At 39.0% G+C, this 25,514-nt stretch overlaps 1 protein-coding gene across 36 annotated transcripts in view; it reads left to right on the top strand.

Moving 5' to 3' along the window:
• Positions 1–25,514, top strand: part of TENM2 (teneurin transmembrane protein 2) — a 1,410,959-nt gene that overhangs the window by 1,371,486 nt on the left and 13,959 nt on the right. For 27 of the 36 annotated variants that reach the window (XM_085518796.1, XM_015875933.3, XM_015875927.3 and 24 more), the window contains 10 exons: positions 3,448–3,658; positions 5,806–5,925; positions 7,420–7,681; positions 8,415–8,682; positions 9,789–9,932; positions 11,477–11,726; positions 14,540–14,560; positions 18,434–18,666; positions 19,640–19,794; positions 20,283–21,157. In XM_085518796.1, the coding sequence (XP_085374922.1) occupies positions 3,448–3,658; positions 5,806–5,925; positions 7,420–7,681; positions 8,415–8,682; positions 9,789–9,932; positions 11,477–11,726; positions 14,540–14,560; positions 18,434–18,666; positions 19,640–19,794; positions 20,283–21,157 (2,539 nt within the window). Of the gene's footprint in view, positions 1–3,447; positions 3,659–5,805; positions 5,926–7,419; positions 7,682–8,414; positions 8,683–9,788; positions 9,933–11,476; positions 11,727–14,539; positions 14,561–18,433; positions 18,667–19,639; positions 19,795–20,282; positions 25,472–25,514 lie in introns of those variants that run through there. The other 9 variants (XM_085518812.1, XM_085518804.1, XM_085518802.1 and 6 more) reach the window with 3 other exon arrangements.

Below are 25,514 nucleotides of genomic sequence, written 5' to 3'. Positions count from 1 at the left end.
TAAGCACTGAAGAAAATTAACTTGTCGGAGTTTAACAGAAAACAAAGAGATATCAGTAACTCAAGTGTCAGCTTACTTTCCAGAGAAAGATATAGCACAATTTTGGAATCCAGGCATCTGGAGATGATCAGAAATACCCTCAAGTGGTGAAGGGAAACTGATGTTAAGAGGTCCTTGATGCTTTACCAATAACATACATCACTGTTTCTATGTTATGCTTTTTTAGACCTTCTGATGGTGTCCAGAAGCCATCATAGAACAAAGCTGTGCACAAATACAGCACTTTTATTATATGTGCTATTTCAAAATGTTGCTTTTTGCCTTGGGTCAGTTCTGTGTGTGGTTGAGTTCATGTAGGCATCCAGAGAAGGTTAAAAAAAAAAAAAAAAAAAAGCGTGCATCTCCAATAACAGATGTGAAGTCTTCAAGGGGGATTCCATGTCACTTAATTTGCTTCTGGAAAGATTAAGGAATAACTGAGGAAAGGAGAGCTAATCTTGTGCTGCCAGTTTAAGTTAGATCAACATTTCCTATTTGTTCCTTCTGATTTAAAGCAAAGTCAGGACTTCTTTGCATCTCGAACTGTTGGAGGAGGTTTAGCACCATCTTAACTCCCTCTGCAGTGTCTTTCCTGTCAGAGTGCTGCTGACTTAAACTCGGATGTACGCACTGTGACAAGCAGTGATATCTCGATGAGGCCTATGGTGAGGTTTTTGTCATTGAATTAACTGTATAAATAATTCAGCATGCCCAAGGAAATCTGGAAGATGACAACTTCTGAAATATATATTAAAAACAAAGTCCCGAATTCTAATTAAAATTCATGCTTATGGCAGTTTTCTCTCATAGAAGGTGCATTTTTTTCTAGCCTTGATTTTAATCAGCTAAGTCAAATGCAACTAAGTGATTGCACAACAGTTTATTAATTTCATACTTCGTGGTACAATATGGCTGGAGAAGTGGGCTGAGCCGAACCTCACACAGTTCAACAAAAACTGCAAAGTGCTGCACCTCGGGACAAGCTGCCCTGTTCACCAGATCATAAAGGGGCACCCCAATGCAAAGCAGCTCTTCTGTAAAGGACCCGAACACCAGGTCAAACGTGAGTCAAAGAGGTGCCCTTGAAGCAACCAAAACCTGGGCTGCAGTGGGACAAGAGCGTACCTACTTTCTGTGATCATAGAACAAAGGCATAACTGAAGGTTTTTCAGAGTATGATGAAGGTTACTCACTCTGAGACTCACCTTGAGAGAGTCTGCAGCAATACATTTTAAAAAGGATAATGATCCAAACAAATAGATTGTGTGTGTATAATTATGTTATAATATTTGAAATATTCCTCTAAGTATATGAAACTGTGCAAGCATGAATTCCCATAATGTGTGAAAACCTTCCTGCATGAAACAACTCATGCACAGGTTTTTCCCTGGCATGGAATGGAGATGTTTTTAGCCTCCCAGGTCCTGAACTGGCAATTCAAAGCAGTGTGATTGCCTGCTTGATTGTTTGTGAGATAACAGTAAGATTGGCAGTGACAGGGTAATTTACTGAAGATTGCAATGTCAGGCGATATCCAAAGGGGCTTGCCAGCATAAAGATGTGATTCTGTTGACTGACAGGACACTGAGATTGATATGCCATTTGAAAGTTCATGGTGTCGTCAGAAGTGTTCGGTCACAGCAGCCCATAATTTGCTGCATGATGAGGTCATTACAGACATAACACGCTCACCTATAATAACAGGTGTAGCAAAAATACGAGGCAGCTGTAACAGCTAAATGTAAATTTGTCAGAAAGAGTAATTTATATCCTCTATTTTGTTTCTGCTGTTACTGCTGATAGGATTCTCTTCACTGACAGTTGTCTGAGTAAAAGAACTGAGTGGACTAAATGGTGGACAGCTCTAAGTTTGTAGTTTTAGAAGTGCCACAAACCAAGAAAAGAGAAGAATGGAGACGAAAAAATTCCCAGAGCTTAAGAGAGAAATCGCTTTCAGTTATAGTCTGAAGCTGGGGATGGCAGGAAATGGGTGGAAAACAGACTGCAGCAAAATAAAAATAAAAATAATAGTATGTACCGCCATGTTGGGAAGGATTTCAAGATGAATGGAACTCCTAATGTGAATAGGCAACTGACCTTAAGGAAATCTATAGCTCTTACAGCAAGATAGTTTGTCTAACTTAAATTTCCTTAGTGGGCTGAATGAAAGAATTGTCAGCATACCTTGGCAATTTTGTTCTTAAGTCAGAGTCCGTTGTTTCAGGCACAAACACTCTACTGGAAATTTGGGTTAATTGTAAAATAAGAAAGCTGCTTGTAGTTGATTGTTGATTTTTTTCCCCTTCCACTCTTAACATAGTGCTGGTCTGTTTGGAAAATCTTGAAAATAAATGAGACGTGCTCTTTCTCTGAGCCACAACTGTCAGCTGACCTGCTGGAATGCTTTTCCCTGTGTCCGTGATGCAGAGCGTGCCCTGGCCGTGTCTGTACTCAGCAGATGAGTCTGATGTGCCTTGCAGTGTCTCTGAAAGTTTACAGACTTGCAGATTGGATGCCTGATTTTTGTGATTTCTCAAAAGTAGACGAATGAATATTTCTGAATTCTTACAGATAATACTTTAAAGAAAACAGTTATTAATGTACTGAGCTATTAAGTAGGACTCCATTAAGAGAAAACATTTAAATAATGACGTGAAGGGAAGGAATGATGCTATAAGCTGTTACCATATGTGATAAAAAGAACTGTGATTCATCTGCCTATGCAGATTGGTCTCCCTGTTGAGGACTGCACTTCAATTCCCAGTGATTATGATTATTTTTTAAAATGCTTCTTAACAAATATTCTTCATGGACAAAGTAATGTGTAATATGATGGCTGAGCCCACCAATTTTGTGGCTGATCCTTTCTTACCCCAAGCACATGGCCAGGTTGTCATTCAGATGTTCATGAGAGGTGAATTGCAGAAGCACTTCCCTATAAATTATCAAAGTGGATGCAGCATAATTTTTATTTTCCTTACACAATTATTACAGTAACTTTTTTCAGCCCATCTCCTTCCCTCCCAAGATTTAACAAATGAAATTAAATGTCATAATTCCTTGTAGGACTCTTATAGGCCAGCATGTAGATCTAAAAACTTTGTAAAGCAATCAGTTGGAGAATCCTTTACTCCTTCTGCTATTCATTTTTCCTCATTTCAGCCCTTAATAGATTTCTTTTGGGCTTGATTCTCCTCTAATACAGTTATAATTCACATTAATGGTTGGTGTACTTTAAGAAAGTCTTATCCTTGTTGTATTTCTAGTTCAGTTACCCGTTTTCTGGCACAGGGATGCTATGAAGAGCATGCACTAACATTTTCTCCCAGTGCCTTGAGATGTCCATTAGATATTTTTGCTTGATAGCACTGTGCAGCTGACTGAATCTTGATGATTCTTGGCTTTCAGATGGCTTGGTTGACTGCCTAGACCCAGACTGCTGCCTCCAGTCTACTTGTCAAAACAGCCTGCTGTGCCGAGGTTCCCGTGATCCTCTTGACATCATACAACAGAGCCATTCTGGTTCACCAGCTGTGAAGTCATTCTATGATCGAATCAAGCTCTTAGTGGGGAAGGACAGCACTCATATCATTCCAGGAGAAAATCCCTTCAACAGCAGGTAGCATGCTATAAATATGACATTGCATCTACGTGTTTGCACTGTGTGAGAAAATATCTCCTAGAGCTTTTGTTCATGTTTTTACATGAGATGCTGCTTTCAGGTCATTCTTGTGTTTCCATCTCAGCAATCGATTCCATTGTGCTCTGTTGCAATTTATATTATTGCTTTTATTTTATAACACTTGAGTTTTATTAGCATTTTAACGCACTGGCAACATCTAGAAGCAGGTTTCTTCCACTCAGCAAGAGCTTCTGAGCTTCATCATTTATGAAGACTGCAGTGTACAACAATGGAAAGTGCATGAGTTTGAAGAGTAGATGTAAATAATGCTATAATATAGTCTTAGTTGTAATTGCTAAGAAAATTAAATTTCATTTAAAAAAAAAACAAAACCAAACAGCTGAAAACACCCATCTTACTTAATTTCAAGCAGTTAACTTGGAAATAATCAAGCTATTCGTGTAAGAATGTTCAAAGAATTACAAATCTAGCCTGAGCAAGAGTTGGCTACTTCAGATCTGAGACTTTTCTGAAAAATCCAGATAGAAATGTTAAATTCATAAAGTTTTATAGTGCTCTGATTTGGCAGGGGTCTCAATCCTGTTTTATTTGCACCTCACATGTTTTAATATTTCTTTACATATGGCCTCTTAAAAGATTACCCAAAAAAACCCTGTGGTATGTGTTACTATAAAAGAGCACAGTGCTTCATACAAGCGTGGATAGTACACTTAGAAATATACATCACAGCATCCTGAGCATTTCAGAAATAGCAGAAGAGGCCTGAAAACAACCCTGGTTGTTTCCGACTAATGGAAATGAATATGCACATCTGATACGTACATCACGTTAGAAATGCATGAATAGGGGACAATGCAGGCCTTATAGCTGTCCCAGAACTGAACTAAATTTGTCTGTTTTTGGCACAACACAAGCCATTTTAATCCCCTCATCCCACAGTTTGGCCAAGGTCCAGGAATCTTTGCTGTCAGGTTTCTGTGTCTGTTGGTGTGCCCAAAGCCTTCTAAGCGTTGTAGGCAGCTCCAGCCCTGCCAGCGCAGAGCCGGCTCAGAAATGGGCCTTTTTGTTTCCTGGCTCTCTATAGCTACCAATCAGAGGTGGTGGACCATGCCAGAAGTGCTTAGTGCTAGTATAGAATACTTTACACCTGCAAAGCACAGTGCTGTTGTCCTTCTTGCAAGGTGCTTCTCTTTTTCATCTCTTTTTCTTACACATCTTTCTTTTCTCACCAGTCTGCCTCTGTCAGGATTGGGAAGTGGGAGGAAGGGAGCCAGGAGATGGAGTATCCTCTCCATCTATGAGAGCAGGGAGAGAGGCAGGAACAGGCGACCGTGCCAGGGAGCAGCAGAGCAGGGAGGAGTGGGGCTGCTGCTTCCAGGAGGCTGCAGTCCAGCAGTATGTGCCTGCTGCATGCTCTCCAGCAGCAAAGTGCTCTCAAAAGAGAAGTCTGACTGTGCCCAATTGTATGGGAATAACCAATCTTCATTCCCTTTAGTTTAAGCAAAGTGGGTAGCCTGGTGGCTACGAAAGCCATTTATTTTGCCTGTGCATAAAGCTGATGTCGTATCTTTTCTCCAGCTGACAAAGTGAAAAGGAAGGATTACAGATCAGGAACCAGTGTGTAGTGCACAGAGGTCAGTCACTCCCTAAGATGAATGTTCATGGGCCATAATTTGGAAAATAATTTGTCTAAAATGGAGGTATACCATTACACCGTATTTTTAAAGTGTTTGAGGCATCCACAGACATAGCATTGTAACCAGGCTGGATATTCTGAGCATTGATGGGTCATCATTCCATGGTACTTCAGGGTCACAGCTCTGGCTTGGCTGCATGTGAGGTGGCAAAGCCTCTGCAAGGCCTCATTAGTCAGTTGCATCTGAGGTCCAACCCAAGGGAAGGCATCAGGTCCTATTCCATCTTTACTGGCCTCAACACATAGATACACATTTTCTTCATTTAATTAAACAGAGGGAGTTGGGTGCTACCTTCAGTATTCTAGTAATCCTTGAAGCAAGTGGAATTTAGAGTAAATGAGGCACATGTGTTCCACCGCTCAGTTTATAAGCACTGTAACTGTTTTCGTAACTAACTTCATTACCTTTCATTATTCTCTTTTCAAGTCTTGTGTCTCTTATAAGAGGCCAAGTGGTGACTACAGATGGAACGCCTCTAGTTGGGGTCAACGTGTCTTTTGTCAAGTATCCAAAGTATGGCTATACCCTCACTCGTCAGGATGGCATGTGAGTTTGCTTCTTTCATTGAGGACCTATTATTTTATGTAGTATCTTTGCTGATTAACAGATGGTGCAATCTATTGGAGCCATGTGGTACCGTGCATTTCATTCCTCCCAGGGCAAAGAGCTAATAAGTAAACACCAAAGTAATTTTTCACATGGCATTTTGAATGCTAAATGAAAGTAAATATGAAAAGGCTGACTTCTGATAATAATGTGTTAGCAGTCACACTCACTTCAAATAAATTGCTCTGTATCTATGAAAACATTCATGGACTACAGTAATACCCAGCTGAGAGCAGAAATATTTTAGCTTAAAATGCAAGGCCAAAGAATGTTGCTTGGGGAAATATATTTATATATATATATATATATTTTTTTTTTGTTAAAAGTTCCCTTCTATCTCTCTTTTTGAAGATCTGCTATATTTTGACTTTCTTCAGGGTAGAATATACTCAAAAGATTCTAATTGACTGTATTTAGACATTCTCCTGCTGTGCAAAGATGAGCTTTTTCCCCCTTGTATCATTTGATTTGAAATGCAGACAGTTTCAGAAAAATAAAAACTGATGTGTCATGGTTTATCTGGTTTACTGGCTGTGGTAACTAAGACTAAGTAAGTATAGTTATGGCACATTCATTGCAAACATTTGCCATTTTTTCTTATCTTTCATACAAAGAGTTGAATTGAATTACTTAATATGAATCAGTCGAACTATTGAGTATTTCACGTCCACATTTCCAGAGTATCTTAGTGTTAGAATTATAGTGTAATATTATTGATTTCAGTGGTTTAAGACAACAGCAATATGTTAGCTGAACTTGTATTTAGATCTAAATAAATTATCTAAATCATCAAGTAATTTGTTACATTACTGTTTACACAAAACAACTGATCAGTTCTGTTGTCAGAACAACCTTGAATTATTTTGTGCCTTTAGGACAAATTTCAGAACTCCTGCAGAGCTCCACGTTGCTGCTGTAATTTTGTAGGGGCTTGGGAGTAAATATCTAATCTCTATGAAAAATGGTAGCAACAGTAATTCTGGGTACAGTAATTCTTACCACATTTGTAGAACAGAAACAGCTAAACTTTTCATTATTATTCTTCCTGCCATCCATCCCATTACTTTTCTTGATGGACAACATCTGTTGGGAAAGGAATAATTCAGTGCCCAGCACATTGCTTACTTGCTTTCTCTGCTGGTTCTGTGTATATGGGGGACTTGCAGTAATGCATGTGCTTGTTTGGTGGGTTTTTTTGAAATTATTAATGCAGATTTTATAATGTATTGGGACATTTGTCCAGATGGCTACAAATTGCTGCTTGCCTTGACTGTATTTCAGTCTGTCATTTTGCTTCCAGAGGTTCACATCCCATGACAAATCCTTTGAAGCAGGACACTTAAAACATGTACAGTGGTATGACATTCTTTTAGCCACGAGTGTTATGTCTTGGATCATTCAGTCTCATTGCCTCTAAAGCCTGCCTTTCTTTAGGTTTGACTTGGTTGCAAATGGTGGATCATCCCTAACTTTGCACTTTGAACGGGCCCCATTTATGAGTCAGGAAAGAACAGTTTGGCTGCCATGGAACAGCTTCTATGCCATGGACACGCTTGTAATGAAGACAGAGGAGAACTCCATTCCTAGCTGTGATCTCAGTGGCTTTGTCAGACCTGATCCAGTCATCATTTCATCACCACTGTCAACTTTCTTCAGTGATGCTCCTGGCCGAAATCCCATTGTACCAGAAACCCAGGTGAGAACAGAGAGAAACATATAGAAATTGGTGATCAGATGCTATTGTTGACATAAGCACTTGACACGACCACCATTTGGAATTGCCACAGCAGAAAGCTATGTAGTGTTGCATTCATTCTGACAGATAACAAGCTTTCTAATGAAGTCTGTAGTAGATATCCTAGGTTTATGTTACCCAGACTCGTTTATCTTTGACTACCTTGCACCTTCTCATTATCGCACAGTATATGAGTATATATCTGTATTTCAGTTCACAGCTTAGGTGTTTCAAGAGAATTTTGCAAAGGCTTTGGTGTCTGGTATTAAGCCCAGTCCCAATTTCTCGTATGCCATTTAGGACAAATAAAAATTCACTTGTTTTCACTTTTTTACTTGGTTACTATTTACTTTGTATAAATTGTTGGTAGAAATTGCAGGTTCCTTTAGCTGTATCTTCTTGTATTCCCCTTTCACGTAACTTACTGTAAAACTGTTTGCTCTTATTTTACTTATGCAGTGGATTCTTACAAATAAAGGCATATGCAGACACCAAATAATATTTTAACCAGAAACATCAGCTGAACTCTGTCACTGCACTGATTTGAAGATACCCATTACCAGTAGTAGAAAGTCATTAGGTCATAGGGATATTATTAGCTTAGAATAGTATCTGATATTCAAAGAAAAAAAAAAAAAAACCAAAAAAACCACCAAAGCAGTACTGTAAAGTGTTTGATCTTTTCCCTGTTCAGGTTCTTCATGAAGAAATTGAGGTTCCCGGCTCAAGTATAAAGCTGATCTACCTGAGTTCCCGTACTGCTGGATATAAATCCTTACTTAAGATCATCATGACTCAATCACTTGTGCCACTGAATCTAATCAAAGTTCATTTGATGGTCGCAGTAGAAGGACATCTTTTTCAAAAATCATTTCAGGCATCTCCCAACTTGGCTTATACGTTTATCTGGGACAAAACAGATGCATATGGTCAGAAGGTGTACGGGTTGTCAGATGCTGTAGGTAAGTCAGTGTATACAAGCTCAGTAGCTTTCCACTTGCAGTTTTTAGTAAGAAAGTGGCAAAGTTTTTCTGTGAGAAGCAGATGTAACCAGAACAGTTCTTGTCTTCCTTACATTGTACTTTTTTATCATGTTCTTTTTATGTATTGAGGAGCACATTCAGAGGCTCTAGGCTACCACTGTGTCTGTGTTTCCTAAGCAGCCAGTGGAATAAGCTGGTCACAGGGACTTAGGTGAAATGTAGTCCATAGCTGCACCTTTCTTTCAGTTAACAAATAAATCTTGTATTTGTTTTGCAGTGACTGGCATTCTGCAATGCATTTGGTATCTCCTGCATGCTGTTATTACAGCCCCTTGTAGGGCGTTTGAAATGAGATCGTTTTCCTATTGCTGTTTAATCTAGCAGTACTATAGCTACGTTTAGTACCTTTACTTATACATCTTCGTTCTAGTGGGTGGGAAAATGGGTGATCATCACAATGTTTTTAAGTTTTCATTTTCATTTGAATATCAAGAAAGATTTTGTTGTAACATTGCTAAAAATGTATTGGAGATGTGCCAACATGGAATGAAAAATTTACTTAAATAGTTGTTCTCCATATTTTGCTAAAATCTTCTTTGCCACAGTTCCTTTCTTAAATTCTTGCATGAGATATTGCTTTCCTGAGTAATACACTGTGTGTGCGTGCTTGAACCACACACAGTTGTCACTGTATGTACAGTGCATGTGAAGTGAGCACAATACACACTGTGAACATCCGGCAAATTAAGAATTTGATCTTGTCCTGCTACCCGATAGGAGAATATTATTATAATTCTTTTAATTATATTTCCTGCTCTCTTTTGACCAAAGCAGTTACTTCCCAAAGTCAGTTGTTCAATAAAAGGGATCTGATCCCTGCAGAGTACATGCGAAAGAAGCTTAAAATTTGGGTTTAGTCAAAGATCTGAATTTAATATTGCAGATGAAAAGAGGGAAATGTAATTACTTCATCTGTTTGAGGTTACTGGGGACTGGAATTATGACCCATCTGAATGTGCCTTGGACATTTAATTCAGTGTCTGTTCAGCAATTATAGGTGATTTATATTTTTATTTTTATTTCAGTTTCTGTGGGTTTTGAATATGAAACTTGTCCCAGTTTGATTCTGTGGGAGAAAAGGACAGCGCTGCTACAAGGGTTTGAACTAGATCCTTCAAATCTAGGAGGATGGTCTCTGGATAAGCATCATGTACTTAACGTCAAGAGTGGTGAGTTAGTTCCACAAGTTTTCTGAGCTATATGGAGTTTTGACTGTGAATGCTTCTTATTTACAATATCTTTACCCTTTGCAAAATTTGATTTCTTCTCTCTTTTTGTTTCACCTTTAGCTTAGTAAGGAATGGAACATGTTTCAATTGTCAGAAAGTATCTGTATAATTTCAACTGACTTTGTACCCTCCTGCCAGCATCACTTTCTAGAAATCCAGATCTTCATCCTCTGTTCCGTTGTTCATTCATTCCCCTGTAATTAGTTCCTGTCTTCCTTCCATGTTCTTTTCCTTAACCACATTCATTACCACCTCCCTTAATTTGTCCTTTTCCATTATAGTCTGAGGTAGGGTTTCAAAGGAGTATGAGACTCTGACAAGACACTGATTCTTATTTGTCTTTTCCTTTTGACACCTGTTGTAGATTTTTTTCCTCACTTATCTTTAAGTATCCTAAAATGAATATTCTTAGGCTTCACATTTTCTCAAAGACTGCTAAGGAGTTGAATGCTTGGGAATACATTTCGTTTCATTCCTGCTAAGTGCTTTGTGCAGCTTTTCTGCTCTTTCATGCAGGAATACTCTGCATCAGCAACTTGCACAATATATTATTGTCCAAGAAACCTGAAGGAGCATTCAGAACAGGCAAGATCAGGCTATTTGAACACATTTTTAAGTGCCATGCAGCAGATCAAATGCTTCTGAGATGGCCATTTGGATAGAGCATGATATTCACTGGTGACAGCAGTGATGGCAGCTGTACTTGTCCCCGGGGAGCCAGTTATTTTATGTTAGAGTCACACAACGGTATTTCTAAAAGAACATGAGGCTAAATAAATCCAGCCAGATTTCTACAATCTTTGATGGCATTGAAAACTCCCTTCTTGGAACAGATATGTACTTTTAGAACAAGTGTGTTTAAAAGGGAAAACCCATCTAAAAGGCCTTTCTGGAAACCTAATAAGGACCTTACCACTAGCTCCCCTCTTGTCTTTCATTAGTGATCCATAGGAGCTCTTCTAGGAGTTGTGGCTTTCATTTTCTGCACTGACCTCTTTTCTATCATCTCCATTTGTGCAAGGAAAAACTGAGAGGTGGAAATAGAAGAATAAAGTTAGCAAAAATTCCAAAAAAAATGCAACACAAGAAACTGGATTCAGAGGATCAGGGTGCACTAACAGGTGCACATGTCCTCTGTGCTGCTGGCATCCTCACTTCACAGTTAAGACAGCCTGAACAACTGTGCCAGCCTGGAGGGATGTATGATGACATTTTCTTTCATAATGAAGACCAAAGTACTGTGGGTTTAAGCTTGGATTTGTGTTTGTAGCTGTGTATGTGTGTGTTTTTTAACAGAGAATCCTCATTACACCTTTATTGTTTACTCCTGCAGACCTATTCAGCTGTTTTTGCACTGCTGGAGAGCCAAGCATTGAAATCATATCACTGTTCAGTCCTTAACAGCAGCTGCTGAAAGGAGAACTACCTGAAGTCACCTGTAACAAATGACTGTAATAACCACTTCTCCTCCTGTCTGTTATTAGGTATATTGCACAAAGGCAATGGAGAAAATCAGTTTCTCACTCAGCAGCCAGCTGTGATAACCAGCATTATGGGGAATGGGCGCCGAAGAAGCATATCCTGTCCTAGCTGCAATGGTCTTGCAGAAGGAAATAAGCTTTTGGCCCCTGTAGCACTGGCAGTGGGAATTGATGGAAGTCTCTTTGTTGGAGATTTTAATTACATTCGGCGTATCTTCCCATCCAGGAATGTTACTAGCATATTGGAGCTGAGGTAAGGTGTTAGTCCTGGGACTTTGATTCTGTAGCCTGTGCTTAAATCAGCCTTTACCATTATTTTTATAATTTTGTAAAACATTGTCACTGTCAACCTATTCAAATTCCAGTGGAGAAATGGGGCACAGAAGTGCAGAGTTCAAAGTCTGTAGCTAATCAGAGCAGTGTTTATAGAGAAGGATGAAGTGTATAAACAAACTGAAAGACCAGTAGTGCACACCATCTTATTCTCTCCTGGTGGTGATCATTTGACACAGTATTTGTATATTTGTTTCATTTGTATATGTATTTTAGTTTTATTTGTAAAATGCAGAATTATTGCCCTTAGCTATTGAGCAGTAGTGATAATTAAAGAATTAACAGTCTTAAGAGATTAGAAAGGAGGTTTTCACATCAACAATTTTGAGATCCACTTTTCCACTTTTTTCCCTTTCTTGTAGGTTTAGTTCTGTAGGTTGGCTAGTGCAGCAAAAGTTGGCATACAGAGTGACTTTGCACCATCAGAATTCTTTGTAAAATCATATCTCTGTTCCTTTCAAAACACTGAGGTTTTGTCACTTACCAGGGAGGGCATGAGTGTAGAGTGTACCACTTCACCCATTTCTGTTTCATCTCCTTTTTTTTGTTCCTCTAGTAGAAGGAAGAGCTATTGCTTCCAACTGCAAGTTGTGTAACTGTTCTTTATTGTTGATACACTACTGAGTATTTGGCAGAAAGCTAATGAGAAGTGGCTTGCATTGGCTGTCCTTTGATACCTCTGCAACCCGCTCAGGCAATAGGATCAGTGCTCTTGTAAATTTGATATAACTGCAAAGCACATTGATTATTACTATTTTTTTTAGTAACCAATACCTCTTCTTCTACTGTGCTTTTGTTTTTTAATTAGTGGGGGGAAATGTAGAGTTAAAGAGCTGTTAAGGAACAAGAGGCCTAGCTCTATTTCACACCTCTCTCCCATTCATGTCATTCTGTTGATGTCCCTGTTGTGAATTCTGATTTATATAAGAGAAAAGAGATCAGACTTGGGCCAAATCAGCTCTGAGATCACCGACACCTGCCTACATGCCATCAGGCTGCCTTATTCTCCAGAGGTTTTAAAAAAACACACAAGTAATAGATGATCCAGTGCTTTCTGATTGGCAGCTGGTGTGGCTGTATGACCTGCTATAAACATTTCTATCAGCATACACTATAATTCCGCATTACACAGAATATGCTGATGTTTGTTTTTTCCAACTAGTTCAGTTCCACCTTGCTGTCTAGTGAGCAGGACTATAGCATTATAGGTGAAGAGAAACATTTTCAAACTAGTGTAGTTAATGTAAGGCATTTATGTCCATATCACCTCCAAATGTCAGTCACTGGCACAGTTTCTGAGCAGTTTCTGCGGGTCTACAACATTACTAATTTGAGAAGTTTGGTTTCCACATAGGCAGGAGACAGCTCAGACTTCTCAGCATGTGTGAGGGATAACAGGAAAGACAACATAAAGATGAAGATGAATATCTTCCAATCCTCCTTTTGTCCATTTTCCTTTATCTTATGAACGTATGTTTTCCACAGTGTAGTCTCTTTAGCTTCTTCTACAACTATTAGCAATGAACAATGAATCTGTTATGAGTACTGTTGGGCTGCTGCAAATGACTTTACACCCAGGCTTTTAGGATTTGTGGTGGCCTTTTTACCCCCTGTTCTCTGAAGAGAATTAGGTAGGATCCATTCCAGCAAACACTATGTACAGAAGTAGCTGTGCTTCACTGACCATACTAAAATGTCTGACTCAAATGGCTTTAATCCCCCAGCTCTTAGGCATTTAAGTATAAACTGGAGTGAATCTGCAGCAAGTATCAAACATAACATGCTTCCATATCTATTTCAACAAAGTGTATTGCTTTGTTTCGATTTCAGAATGGTTTGGGTTTTATGTAAGCCAATATAAATCCTGAGAAGCTGTACAAGACAAAATATGCCAGTGTGCTTATTTCCTTTGCACTGTGCTTTATGAAGGTACCTGATCTGAGCGGCTGATAGGAATTTTCACTCGAGTGCTTCATGTCGCAGGCTGGGGGCTGTGCATTGAGTTCTGCAGGAGTCATGCACCTCACTGATTTTTTCAATGTATATTCCTAAAAAGAAATGATAGACACAGTGAAGCACTATCATGTGGAGGATGTATTGACTTCCAGGAAGCAAAGGATTTGGCTTGCATCTAGAAAGTACACTAGGCATCAGTTAATGCTACATATCTGCCATTGTACAGTATTTTACTGCCAACTTAAGAGATTTGGTTTTTTAACCTACTATTTGCTTTGATTGACTTAAGTAGAATCTAGATAAAATGCATCTTAAGTGTTTCTTTAGAGTCTGGGGGAATAGAAAATAAACTGTGTAATAGAAATTCATTTAGAAATTGCTTGTTGGAAAACTGTTTTGATGAAAGAGTTGCCCATAGCTGGCAATATCCTAATCCCCGTGCTTCCCCATTCCCACCTTTTTATAAAGAAAACTGCCAGTTCCTCTCCCTCCCAGACCACATATATTTCCATTTGAAATCTTTCCCAGTGCTCCATAAAGCTTTCTGCAGCGTATACGGGGGTGGGGGATGAGGGAAGGGGTATCATACTAGGGAACTAGTTGGCAGGTGGATCCCTCCCAGTCATTCTTCATCTGTAAACCAAGATAAGGCTAGTGCTGAAAAGAGGTACCTTCTCCTATGTCCTTTTGTAAAATAAAACAAATACTATGTTTGCTTTACCATCTATTCTTCAGCTAACTGTTTGTTCTTTTTCCTTCTGTTCCCCTTCTATAAAGAAATAAAGAGTTTAAACATAGGTAAGACATGAGCTCTTTCCCATATAATTTGATATGGTTTGTTTGCTTCATTGTGTTTGCTTTTTGTGTTGTGCTTCTTGTGTAATGTTCTGTTCTTCATGTACCATATATAGAAACATTTTATGTGCTAATTGTGTGTTATGAATATGATAAGCATTAGCAATTACAAAATGTAGTCAAAAAGCAACAAAACAAGTTATGACAGTAATTAGAAACTTATAGTAGAATGCAAGTATAATGAACCCCAAGCTAACTTCTACATCATCATTTCTGCCTGCTGTCTCTAACTGGTTTAAATGGTTGAGACAAACTATGAGAGCAGTTTTATAAATGCCAGAGAGTTTCACAAAAGCACCAATGACTGGAAATAGGTCAGAAATGCACTTTCTGGTCATTAGTAACCCCCTGAACAATGTCCTTATAAATAAGTTAGTTTCTGTTATCTTCCATTGAAAGCATTCAAGAGCTAGTAGTGTGAAATTACTAGAAGGAATTGCTGTATGATTTACAAGGGAGGAGTAACATTTCTGGTTGTGAGAAGTAAAGATTTTTCCTCTTGTCTTACCTCAGCACTAGGATTTCTGAATGGGAACAGCATAGGAAATGCTTGTGCCTTCTTCAGTGCCACACACCTTCACCCTGCTTAATATCAAGGGCAAGAACAAGAGAAGCTCTTCCATACTGTTCTGTCCATGACTTCTTTAAAGCCATATTTTGGTATCCTTCCATTTCTGCTATGTGAGTTAGATACAGAAGATAGTCTGACTAAATAATGTAATTTCCTGTTCACAATGTTTTGGTGTATGGAGTCTAACTCCGCTGAATTTTTTTATCTAGATGAATTCATTCACAATTTGCAAATGGTTATTGGTGATGCTGGAGGCTTCTCATTTGCAACTGTAAGCTTAGTTAATTCTTCAGGTGCGTAAAGATTTGCTCTGAGCAGCTTCTCTTTTTCAGTTGTATTTCAAGAAAAGCTGTTGTAACACTGTTTATGCATGTATGAGAGGAGCAGCAACCAGGAGCTGCTGCTGCCTGTACTTGCTATCAGGTTCAAGGCTTCCTGGAAGATGGAGTAAGGCTGCAGGTTGTAACTGCCATGCACACTAGGGAGGACTAGAGGAAGAGAGGCTTCTGGGCAATATCAGATGTTATAGAAAGTATTTTAAAGCAAGGTATATTCCTTCATTTCCTGCAATTCAAATAAAAGATTGAAATGGTGCTGAGAAAAGAGAAGCTTTAGCTGCTTAGATGCCAGTCTGAGAACTATGTACATTTATAAAATACATCCCTGTTTGAGGTAATACCTTCTTCAGTTTTTCTTACACAGCGGGTGCACGTCCACCAGTTGTCTTGTGCCAGAGATAAAAATACATTTTGTGGAGCATCTTCCCCTGCCTGTTCCCTTACCAGGCTCAGGAGCAAAAGTGAATAGGCAAGGCTAGCAGCTGCACTGAGTTGTGCCCTGCTCTGGAGCAAAAGCTAACAGCCCACACCCTGACAAAACTGCTCTGAGGGAGATGCCAGTAGAGAAATACACGTTGAGAGCCATGGCCTGCAAGAGAGAAGAGGGAGATGAGCCCATGTTTCGCTGCTGTTCTTGACTCTGATTCATACCTTGTGCTGTGCTGATAGCAGCAGGACACACCTAAGACTAGCTGTGGGCAGGAGGGAGACAGGGGCACGCTTATGGGAGGGCAGGCACAGGCTGGAAAATCCATATCTGAACAGTACAGAGACTTTTCCCATGGCTCACAGGGCTGCAATAAGGGTAGAGCAGCTCCCACAGTGTCTGCTGAGAGCACCCCAGGCCAGGGGAGTTCCCTGCCATAAGCAGGCAGCAGATAGGTACATGCCTCTCCAGCCTGTACCTGCCTCTTCCCATGTCAGCAGTGTGCTCTGGAAGAGACAGGCAGAAAGCACTGAGGATGATAACACAACAAGCCCATGGCAGCAGTGTGTAAGCACTGTCTGTTCTGCTGCTATTGCGGAGGTTTGACTTAAATTTGGGTGTGTTTGCAAAGTGAAGTATGACACAACACAATCATCACAGTGAAGTTTCTTCCGAAGTGTCAAGGGAAAAGTGTGATGAAAGTTGAGCAGAATTTCAGAACATTGAGTAATATGCAGGTGTTTGCATGGCTCAGATACTTGGGAGAGTGAGGAAGTAATTGGAACAAAATATTTTGCTATGTGGCAAAGATTAGGCTTTGTTTTGGAGGGATGAGAAGGAATGTGGTAAAAGTGTAGTGAAGAGGTGCAGTTTGCTGCTGCAGATCAGGAGAGGAACTTGGAAAACAGAGATTGTGCTCTAATTTCAAGCATGTCACTAGTCTCCCTGTATAACCTTGTCTGCACCACTTAACCTCTCTGTGCCTCAGTTTCCTCCTCTGTAAAATGGGTGTAATACCCATGTTTATAAAGCACTTTGCAATTCATGCATGAAATAAAACTGCCAAGTATTTTTTTGTTTATTGTATTTATTCATCTCTAATTTCTACACTCCTAGACTTCAGCAAATGGCATTTATTCTGCCTATTTAAGTTTGATCAAACAAATCTCCTTCCTGCTTTCTACGGTTTTAGAACTAATTGCTATTGACATAAAGTCATGACATGTCACAGACTGGCATAGAGGAAGATAACTGTAAAAAGTGATATTTTGGAGCCTCCTCATTCCTCCAAATCCACTCATGACCACAGAAACGCAGTTGTCTTTGTTACTGATAATCATCTGCCAGAAGTGCCCTTACTTTACCTTCAGCAAATCTGGTCAAGAAATGGCTTATGTCCATCATAACTTATCTCTGAGTATCCTCACTCTTGGAGATGGGCACCTTTGCCACTTGAAACTAGGAGTGTGGATATTTGGAGGCAGATCTCTCTGGTTACTGGTAAGTAACCTTCATTATTTTTCTTCCTGTCTTCATTTGTCTTCTGTGTTTTGAAACCACCATTGACCTTATTTATGCTCACCCATAGGCAACAAAGGCTGGAAAATTCAGATCATGCTTAACATCCAACTAAATTGAGTTAAACTAGCCAGGCAAGAGTTTGAAAATATTTCTGCACTGCAGTTCTGTGTGTGCGAATGTATATATATCGCTAGAGATTGACATTTCTCAATTTGCAGATGATTTGCTAAAGTAGTTCCAAAATGTGACAAGCTGTCAAAAAACATATATCTCATATGAGAAGTAGCTTCCCATATGAGCACCTGTTCTAATCTCAAACTGAGGACCAGTTTGTCAGTAACAGAAGGTTTGGAGTTAAAGTCAGACACTCAGGGTCTCTCTGGTTTTAGTTACATAACCAACTTCATCTACCGTAAATGAGATTCTTGATAAGAATGAAGGAGAACGAATTTGCTTTAGGAGTAAATTTGTTATGCTTCAGTCTTCTATTTATGCAAGACCACACAAATCTTGTGGCATAATATACGTGACTCAGGAGCAGATTTTTTTTTTTATTTTTTATTTTTTTTTTTTTTTGGATGTTATTCCTATGACTTCTCCTTTCAGGAGAAAGATGGTGTTAGCAGGTAGATATATGCCAAAGAGGATGGACCTAAAGCACATCTGAAGAGCTAAAGAGATGGATCAGGAAGTCCACCATATGGTTCTGCCTTATTGGGCTTTGTTATGCAGTGTTTGGTGTAGTAAGGAGTATGAGATTTGGAATGACAATCCTGAAACACTGACCAGTCCCTAGCCAAGTTAAATCTTCAAACAGAAGTTCTTCATACCTCAAGTCCGTATGTAGGTGTCAGACTTTCCAGATCTCGGTGTGTCTGCTGAATATCTAAGCTCTGAAAGCCTGTGAAGTTTGTTGACTGCTCAGCTCTTTTTGTTTTATGCTTCCTTTTTCTCTAAAGCAACAATCCTGCTCACAAATACTATCTGGCCGTGGACCCTGTTTCGGGCTCTTTGTACGTATCAGACACCAACAGCCGACGGATATACAAAGTCAAATCTCTCACTGGCACAAAAGACCTAGCTGGTAATTCTGAAGTGGTGGCGGGGACTGGAGAGCAATGCCTGCCCTTTGACGAAGCCAGATGTGGAGATGGAGGGAAGGCAGTGGACGCAACCCTAATGAGTCCTCGAGGTAACGTAGTTTAAAAAAGACAGCAGTGAAAATGACTATGTGAGGCTACACTGGATGTGGAAATAATTATCTGGCAATTAAATCACTACTTGCTTGGTAATTTTTATTCCGTGCTTTAATTACAGTGGATTGGCAAGTGTTCGTGCTTTGTTTAGTTAAGCAAACTTTATTACCCCAGCACTGAATGCCACTAAAGGAGAACAGAACACAAATTAGCAAGGTACCACTTGCTCCATGAAGCAAACATGAAAACTGGAAAACAAGTCACTATTTGAGATGGGGTATTCTGGGGAGAAAAACTGCCTGCTATGGCATTTTTATCAGCTTTTATACGTCACCTTAGAAGTTTCTGGTTTTTAGAAAACAATTTTAAAAATGATGTGGAGATTTGGGAGATATGTTGCTGTTTAAGATTTGAATTAATCAGATGCATTGCCAGGTGTTTCAGACACCTTTGTTTCTTTCTAATGGTTGAAAAGTAACTAGATGATAGTAAAAGTAAAGAAAAATGAATAAAAACAAGAGGTCCTTTCTTTGGTTGGATAACAGTTTCTGATTCTATGTACAAACTGTGTTCATGGGACAGAACAGCTTTACATAGCAGTTGAGAAGATGAAGCTTTCTCTTCTCTCTCTCGACATTACAATGAGTACTACTGCAACCAGTGTAAGGCAGATTTTTTAGAAGAGTATTTCATTTTCAGACCAAGAACTGGGGTAGGCAGTGCACCAAATTAAAGCAGGAAGGTCAAGTGAGACCTTCCCTCATGCCTGCCCTCCCCCATGACAAGCAGCAGCAGCATTCTGTGCCTCCAAGAATTCACTTTTCATTTTCTATGCCCTTCCTCTTCAGGGATTTACAATTCAGAAGGCAGGAAAAGTAAACAAGCATTGCCACATCGTAAACTTGTTAACATTATTAATCCTACCTTGAAGCAAGGAGCTTCACTGATGACTATTTTTCATACTTGCAGGAATTGCAGTGGATAAGTATGGTCTCATGTATTTCGTTGATGCCACTATGATTCGAAAAGTGGATCAGAACGGGATTATATCAACTCTGCTGGGCTCCAATGACCTAACTGCTGTTCGACCTCTAAGCTGTGATTCCAGCATGGATGTCAGCCAGGTAAACTCTTACATTTTTTTACTGCTCAGCCTTGGAAGAGATGGGCAACTATTTTGGATGACTTTCTGGCCACTTAAGAAATATGTTATGTGCTGCAAGACAATAGCATGTTTGATTTGTTACTGAGATGAATGAAGTATTCTTTTACTGTGGTCAATGCAGGTTATTTATGCAACAATAGTGAAATAAGGTTGAGATAATCGAAGTTATTGTCTTAATTGCCTGTTTTCTGTAATCATTGTAGTTTCCACAATGTAGCGTTCATTCTTTGCACCAAAGCACAATTAGCCAAAGTTACCATTGCACATAGCTTTAATATTTCCAAGAAAGAAAATAATTGTTTGAAGTAGTTGCAGTTCGTGGCTTAGTTTCATGGTTTACGCTGATAAACCCCTCACTAATTTGCTGTTGTTACACATGGAATTTTAAACACTAGAAGTGTACTTTTCAGTTACGAGTTTTACAGTAATAATTTGTGCAACTCATAGGTACGGCTGGAGTGGCCTACTGATCTCGCTGTCAATCCCATGGACAACTCACTTTATGTCCTAGAGAACAATGTTATTTTACGGATCACAGAAAACCATCAAGTTAGCATTATTGCTGGACGCCCCATGCACTGCCAGGTTCCTGGTATAGACTACTCTCTTAGCAAACTGGCTATTCATTCTGCACTTGAATCAGCCAGTGCCATTGCCATCTCACACACAGGAGTTCTTTACATCAGTGAGACAGATGAAAAAAAAATTAATCGGCTACGCCAGGTAACTACCAATGGAGAAATATGCCTTCTTGCAGGGGCAGCTTCAGACTGTGATTGCAAAAATGATGTCAACTGTAATTGCTATTCTGGGGATGATGGGTATGCCACTGATGCCATCTTAAATTCACCATCTTCCTTAGCTGTGGCCCCAGATGGTACCATCTACATAGCTGATCTCGGAAATATCCGCATTAGGGCTGTCAGTAAAAACAGGCCCATTCTTAATTCTTTTAACCAATATGAAGCTGCATCTCCAGGAGAACAGGAGCTGTATGTCTTCAATGCTGATGGGATTCACCAGTACACTCTCAGCCTTGTTACCGGGGAGTACTTGTACAATTTCACCTATAGCAGCGATAACGATGTCACGGAGGTGATGGACAGCAATGGCAACTCCTTGAAGGTCCGTCGGGATGCCAGCGGAATGCCCCGCCATTTACTGATGCCTGATAATCAGATTGTCACGCTGGCTGTTGGCACTAATGGTGGACTCAAACTAGTCTCAACGCAGACTCTGGAACTTGGATTAATGACTTATAACGGAAACAGTGGTCTCTTAGCAACGAAGAGTGATGAAACAGGATGGACAACATTTTATGAGTAAGAATGTTTTTGGATATATTAAGCATACTTTTATTTTTCAAATGGTAGTGATGGGGCCCTGAAGTGATCCTACTGAAATTTGTTGTAGGTTTTTCAGTGATACTGAATAAGGCCTTTGCACCTCAGTCTATTATGATGCTGGACATAATTAAGTGGCTGCTTGATTTCATCGGTTTTGCCGTGTCCTTTAGGTGGGTACAGAACCACCTAAACTCCTGCCTGTAGTTTGAGGCCAGTGGGGAAGTTTACCCACCTCCAGCACGAAGGACTGTGTGCGACATTCAGAAACGTGCTTTTGTTTTACCAGCTTGGGCCCCTGTTCCTAGTCACCAGCAAGACTGCAGATAATTTGAATCCAAGCCAGCCCCCAGCAATCTGTGGCTCCTACGGAGCTGCATGTGTCTATAAAACTTAATACCATGGTTTCTTTCTTTTAGAGCTCAAATTATCTTTCTATTCAGGCTCATATATTACTCATGGTTGATAAAATGTTGATTAACTTTACTGATTGTTCATTCTTGAGACAAGTGAGGAAATTACATCCCCAGCTATCTGTCAGACCCCTGTGTAACTCACATAATTTGTTGATAACCCAAGAGCACATTGGCGTTCATGAGCGCATAGATTAAAAAGCCAGAATTTTCTCTTTAAATGGAATTCATCAGATGAGGTTCAAAAGCATATTAAGAACCTAGAAAAGAACAGTCAGATTTTCTTTAATAATTTTCATATTCTTAGTAGTCTTATTGCCATTTATTGACCAAAACATTTTAAAATAGAATCTAGATGGAACGTTGTAAATTCATGTATGACTTCTAAGTATGGTAAGTCTGATGCCTGGATTATTATTATTTTTTCAGAGAAATAACTATTTATTACTAAATGCCATTTTTCAAGTAACCAGCTAGAAAGTATAAACTGGATCTTATGTTTGACTTTAAATTATAGCCTCACTTTTAAGGTTGCAGAATAGTGATAATGCACACGTTTTAGTTTATTAATGTATTCAACTTGGCCAGCGTTTTCTTATTTTTTAGAGCAAACTAATGCAGGATTATAAGGAACTGTGTTCAGTCTGCTCAGAATACATCAAAATTAGCATTGCTCATCAGTGCTTTGCCCACAGTGCCTTTTCCTTGCATAGGAAGGCAGTGCCCTCTCGTGGTCCTCCTCTAACGTGGCCCTGGAAATTGAACTCTGTCTTCACAGGGACTCAGTAGAGATTTGAAGGTTTTTCCTCCTTAACATTTAGCAAGGGTATTTCTGTAACAGGAGTTAGTTACAAAAATAATCCAGTGATTTTATTCCTCATTCGCATAACTGTGCCCTAACAATTCTCACAGAATTCAGTTTGTTGCGCATTTCAATGTATGCGTGTATATATGCAGAAAAGCATACGCACCAATTATTTTAATATGCAGTGAATACAAATACACAGTGAAACTGTGCTCTAACTGGGGTAACAGAAGCTCCATACCTTCAATGTATCCAGAATCCACCTCATATGAAGACACACACATGGCCTTATCAGGCCTGATCATCCAGCCTGATGCTGTGTCGTGCTGTGATATGTAGCAGCTGCTTCCAACAAAGACAAAAGAAGTCTCGAACTGATTTGTATATTTTTATATTGCCAGCTTTTCCTTTTTCCAACTTGATTAGAATTGGGATTGTGTCATGAGGAAGAAAGTTAGATAACCCTTTAATTCCGGTATGATTCCATTCTTATTATTCAGATAGATGCCTGCTTTTTGTAGCCTGCTAAGTGCTCGCTCTCAAGAATACATAAATTCAAAAGAAACCTCAATAATATGTCACTTCTAAATTACAGAGTACATAAAAGTTTTCAGGTTTATTTAGGGTTTTTGTTTTGTTTTGATTTGTTTCACTTTTCATGTTTTTTTTAATAGTATTTCATTGGTGCAGTGCATAAAACAGCAATGCCTCCTTTATACAATGGTATCACAATCTGTATATAATATTAGGTAGTGGTTCTTTTATGCCTAGCTCATAAACTAAATGGTCTGCAGATCATAGAGAGTACAGTTGTCCTAAAAACCCTTCTAAGATCTGCCATTTATGTATTCAAACACTGTGACCAGCACTGGAGAAAGTGTCCTGGGAGAGGGAAGGGGCAAAACACTGGTTTGTAGAAATAGCATTAGCATGTTCCTGTTTTTCTGTTTCAGTCTCTGTACATCCTCATCCATATTTACTTTTAGATTGGCCTTGGACTTTGAACAGAGATTTTCTGTGAGTAGCCCACAGCAATCCCTAGGAATTTTTCCTGAGTTAATTAAAAATCCAGCAATGTGAATGAGAAGTTTAAATTAATCTGTCTCATTTGCATTACCTAAAATATATCCGCTGATGGGGAGTTTCACCAGCCATTTTTCTGGATATTCACCAAGCTCTACATAGTCTGAAGTCACTCATAAATTTCTCTAGTTTTGTCCTATGTAATATTGTCTCTTCTGCAGTGTTTGGCACCTAAGTATTCTCTTCATACCTTTGCTAATCACTAGGCACGCAGATGTCATCACATACAGATTCTTAGGGGGTATCCCATTATTAACCTTTTAGATTTCTGAAGGTCTATTTTTGGTGCTTCTTGTTTCCCTTACTAGGTGGATATTTGGCTGGATCAAGTTCTTTCCTCATCTATGCTTTCTGAGTAACTTCAATATTTCTTATAAATACTTTTATAAAGACTTAACAAAAACCCCTTTTGAGGCTTACCTAAATGTACTGTGTTTTATCCAGTATCTTGTTGATAGAGTAAATATCTATTTATCTATCTTTTAGTATATATAGTCTAATGGGTAGAAACTTGTGACTTGTATTAAGAAAAATGGTGCTACTTAATCTTTATTTGATCCTGAACTGCTTGAATGAACACACTATATTATTGGTTCCTTCCAGGTCGCATGATGCTTTGTTTTATTGATTTACTTCTTTGCCTAACCCTTCCGTTGGTTCTGGTAAGACTTGTTGCTCCACAGGTGATTTTTTTCCTTCCTCCTCCATATTCAGTTGAATGAGTGCAACCAATTGCAATGGATTGAAAGGCATAATTTTATTTTTGCATTAATTGAAGAACCTGTTTTGTATATTAATTTTGGAGAGGGTCTGTACAGTTCAGGTGGCCTACTTTGAAGTTTCTTAATGATTTAATTGTAAAAAATCACATTGAAAGCACTGATTTTTTTTCTTCTTTGCAGCTAAACATTGACCTACAAAGAAATCATCCACCTTTGTGATACTAAATGTTCTGCTCTTCTCTTCTCCTCCTCTCAGGCAATGCAATGGATTTACCAGTTCTCTTCCAGGCTTCCCACTCCCTGGATTTCTACATCCAAAGGATGACCAGTTGGTTTCAGTCTTTGCCTAAACTTTTCCCTTTATCTACACAGGACATTTTTTTCTTGTCTTTCTCCTTTGCGCTTTGCTAGCGGCTGGGTGAGAGAATTGCACAAATAGAGAATTGCAGCAACTAGAGGAATGTTGATTTTGTGTTTCAGGTCCCCATTTCTTGCCCTTAAAAGACCCAAGGGATTGCTTCTTTAGCATATGTATGCTCAGAAATACTGCATACCAAAGGAAAGAGAGAAACAGAATAATTTGATTTCAGGCAGCATTCATTCTTTGCCCCCTCCCCAGGCTTTATACCTCTAAATAAACTTAACTGCTTCTGTAAGGTCGATAAAGTAATGGAGAGCCCTTCTACCTTTTTTTTTTATTTTTGTGCCTCAGGAGCACTTAATCCATCTTCTAAGGTTTATTCTGAGTGCTGACTGCTGCCCTTTGTGCAACTCCAGCCTATCCCGTGTCTTAACTTCTTATCATTCATCTACATGAGCAAAAGATTCACCCCAAAAGGCAATGCAGTACCACAGATAAGACCTAAATGAAATTATTATGTTCTCAAGTTGATGTCTTTTTTAATCTCCTATGACAAGCTGCTATGTCATTTAAAACCATACTTAGTAATTTCCACTAAATATTCAATTGCAAATGTGCAATGTATGCAATTGTATATTGTAGTGTCATCGTGGTGCCACGGCCATAGAGTTAAACGCAACAATTAAAATACAGATGAATTTACTAATTATAATGGATCCATATATCCGTCTGTATATCCGTAATAATTCAATTGATTTTGAAAGAGACTAGTCTGGATTTACACTCATGGAGTTGAGATCAGTATCTCTGAAATTAATATTTCATCATCATAGACCCTTTCAACAACAGAGAAATAGTTATAGCCAGGATGTTCTTGAAAATCTGTTTCATTCTGTATTTTTGCAAAAATTTGGTGCATTATTAATACATTGGGTATTGAAATGAAGATATA

This window comes from Coturnix japonica, chromosome 18 (assembly GCF_054131305.1).
Source record: "Coturnix japonica strain WE chromosome 18, WE-NBRP24, whole genome shotgun sequence".
Classification (NCBI taxonomy): Eukaryota; Metazoa; Chordata; class Aves; order Galliformes; family Phasianidae; genus Coturnix; species Coturnix japonica.
The sequence above is the reverse complement of the archived record's forward strand: the minus strand, read 5'-3'. Positions and strand labels throughout refer to the sequence as shown.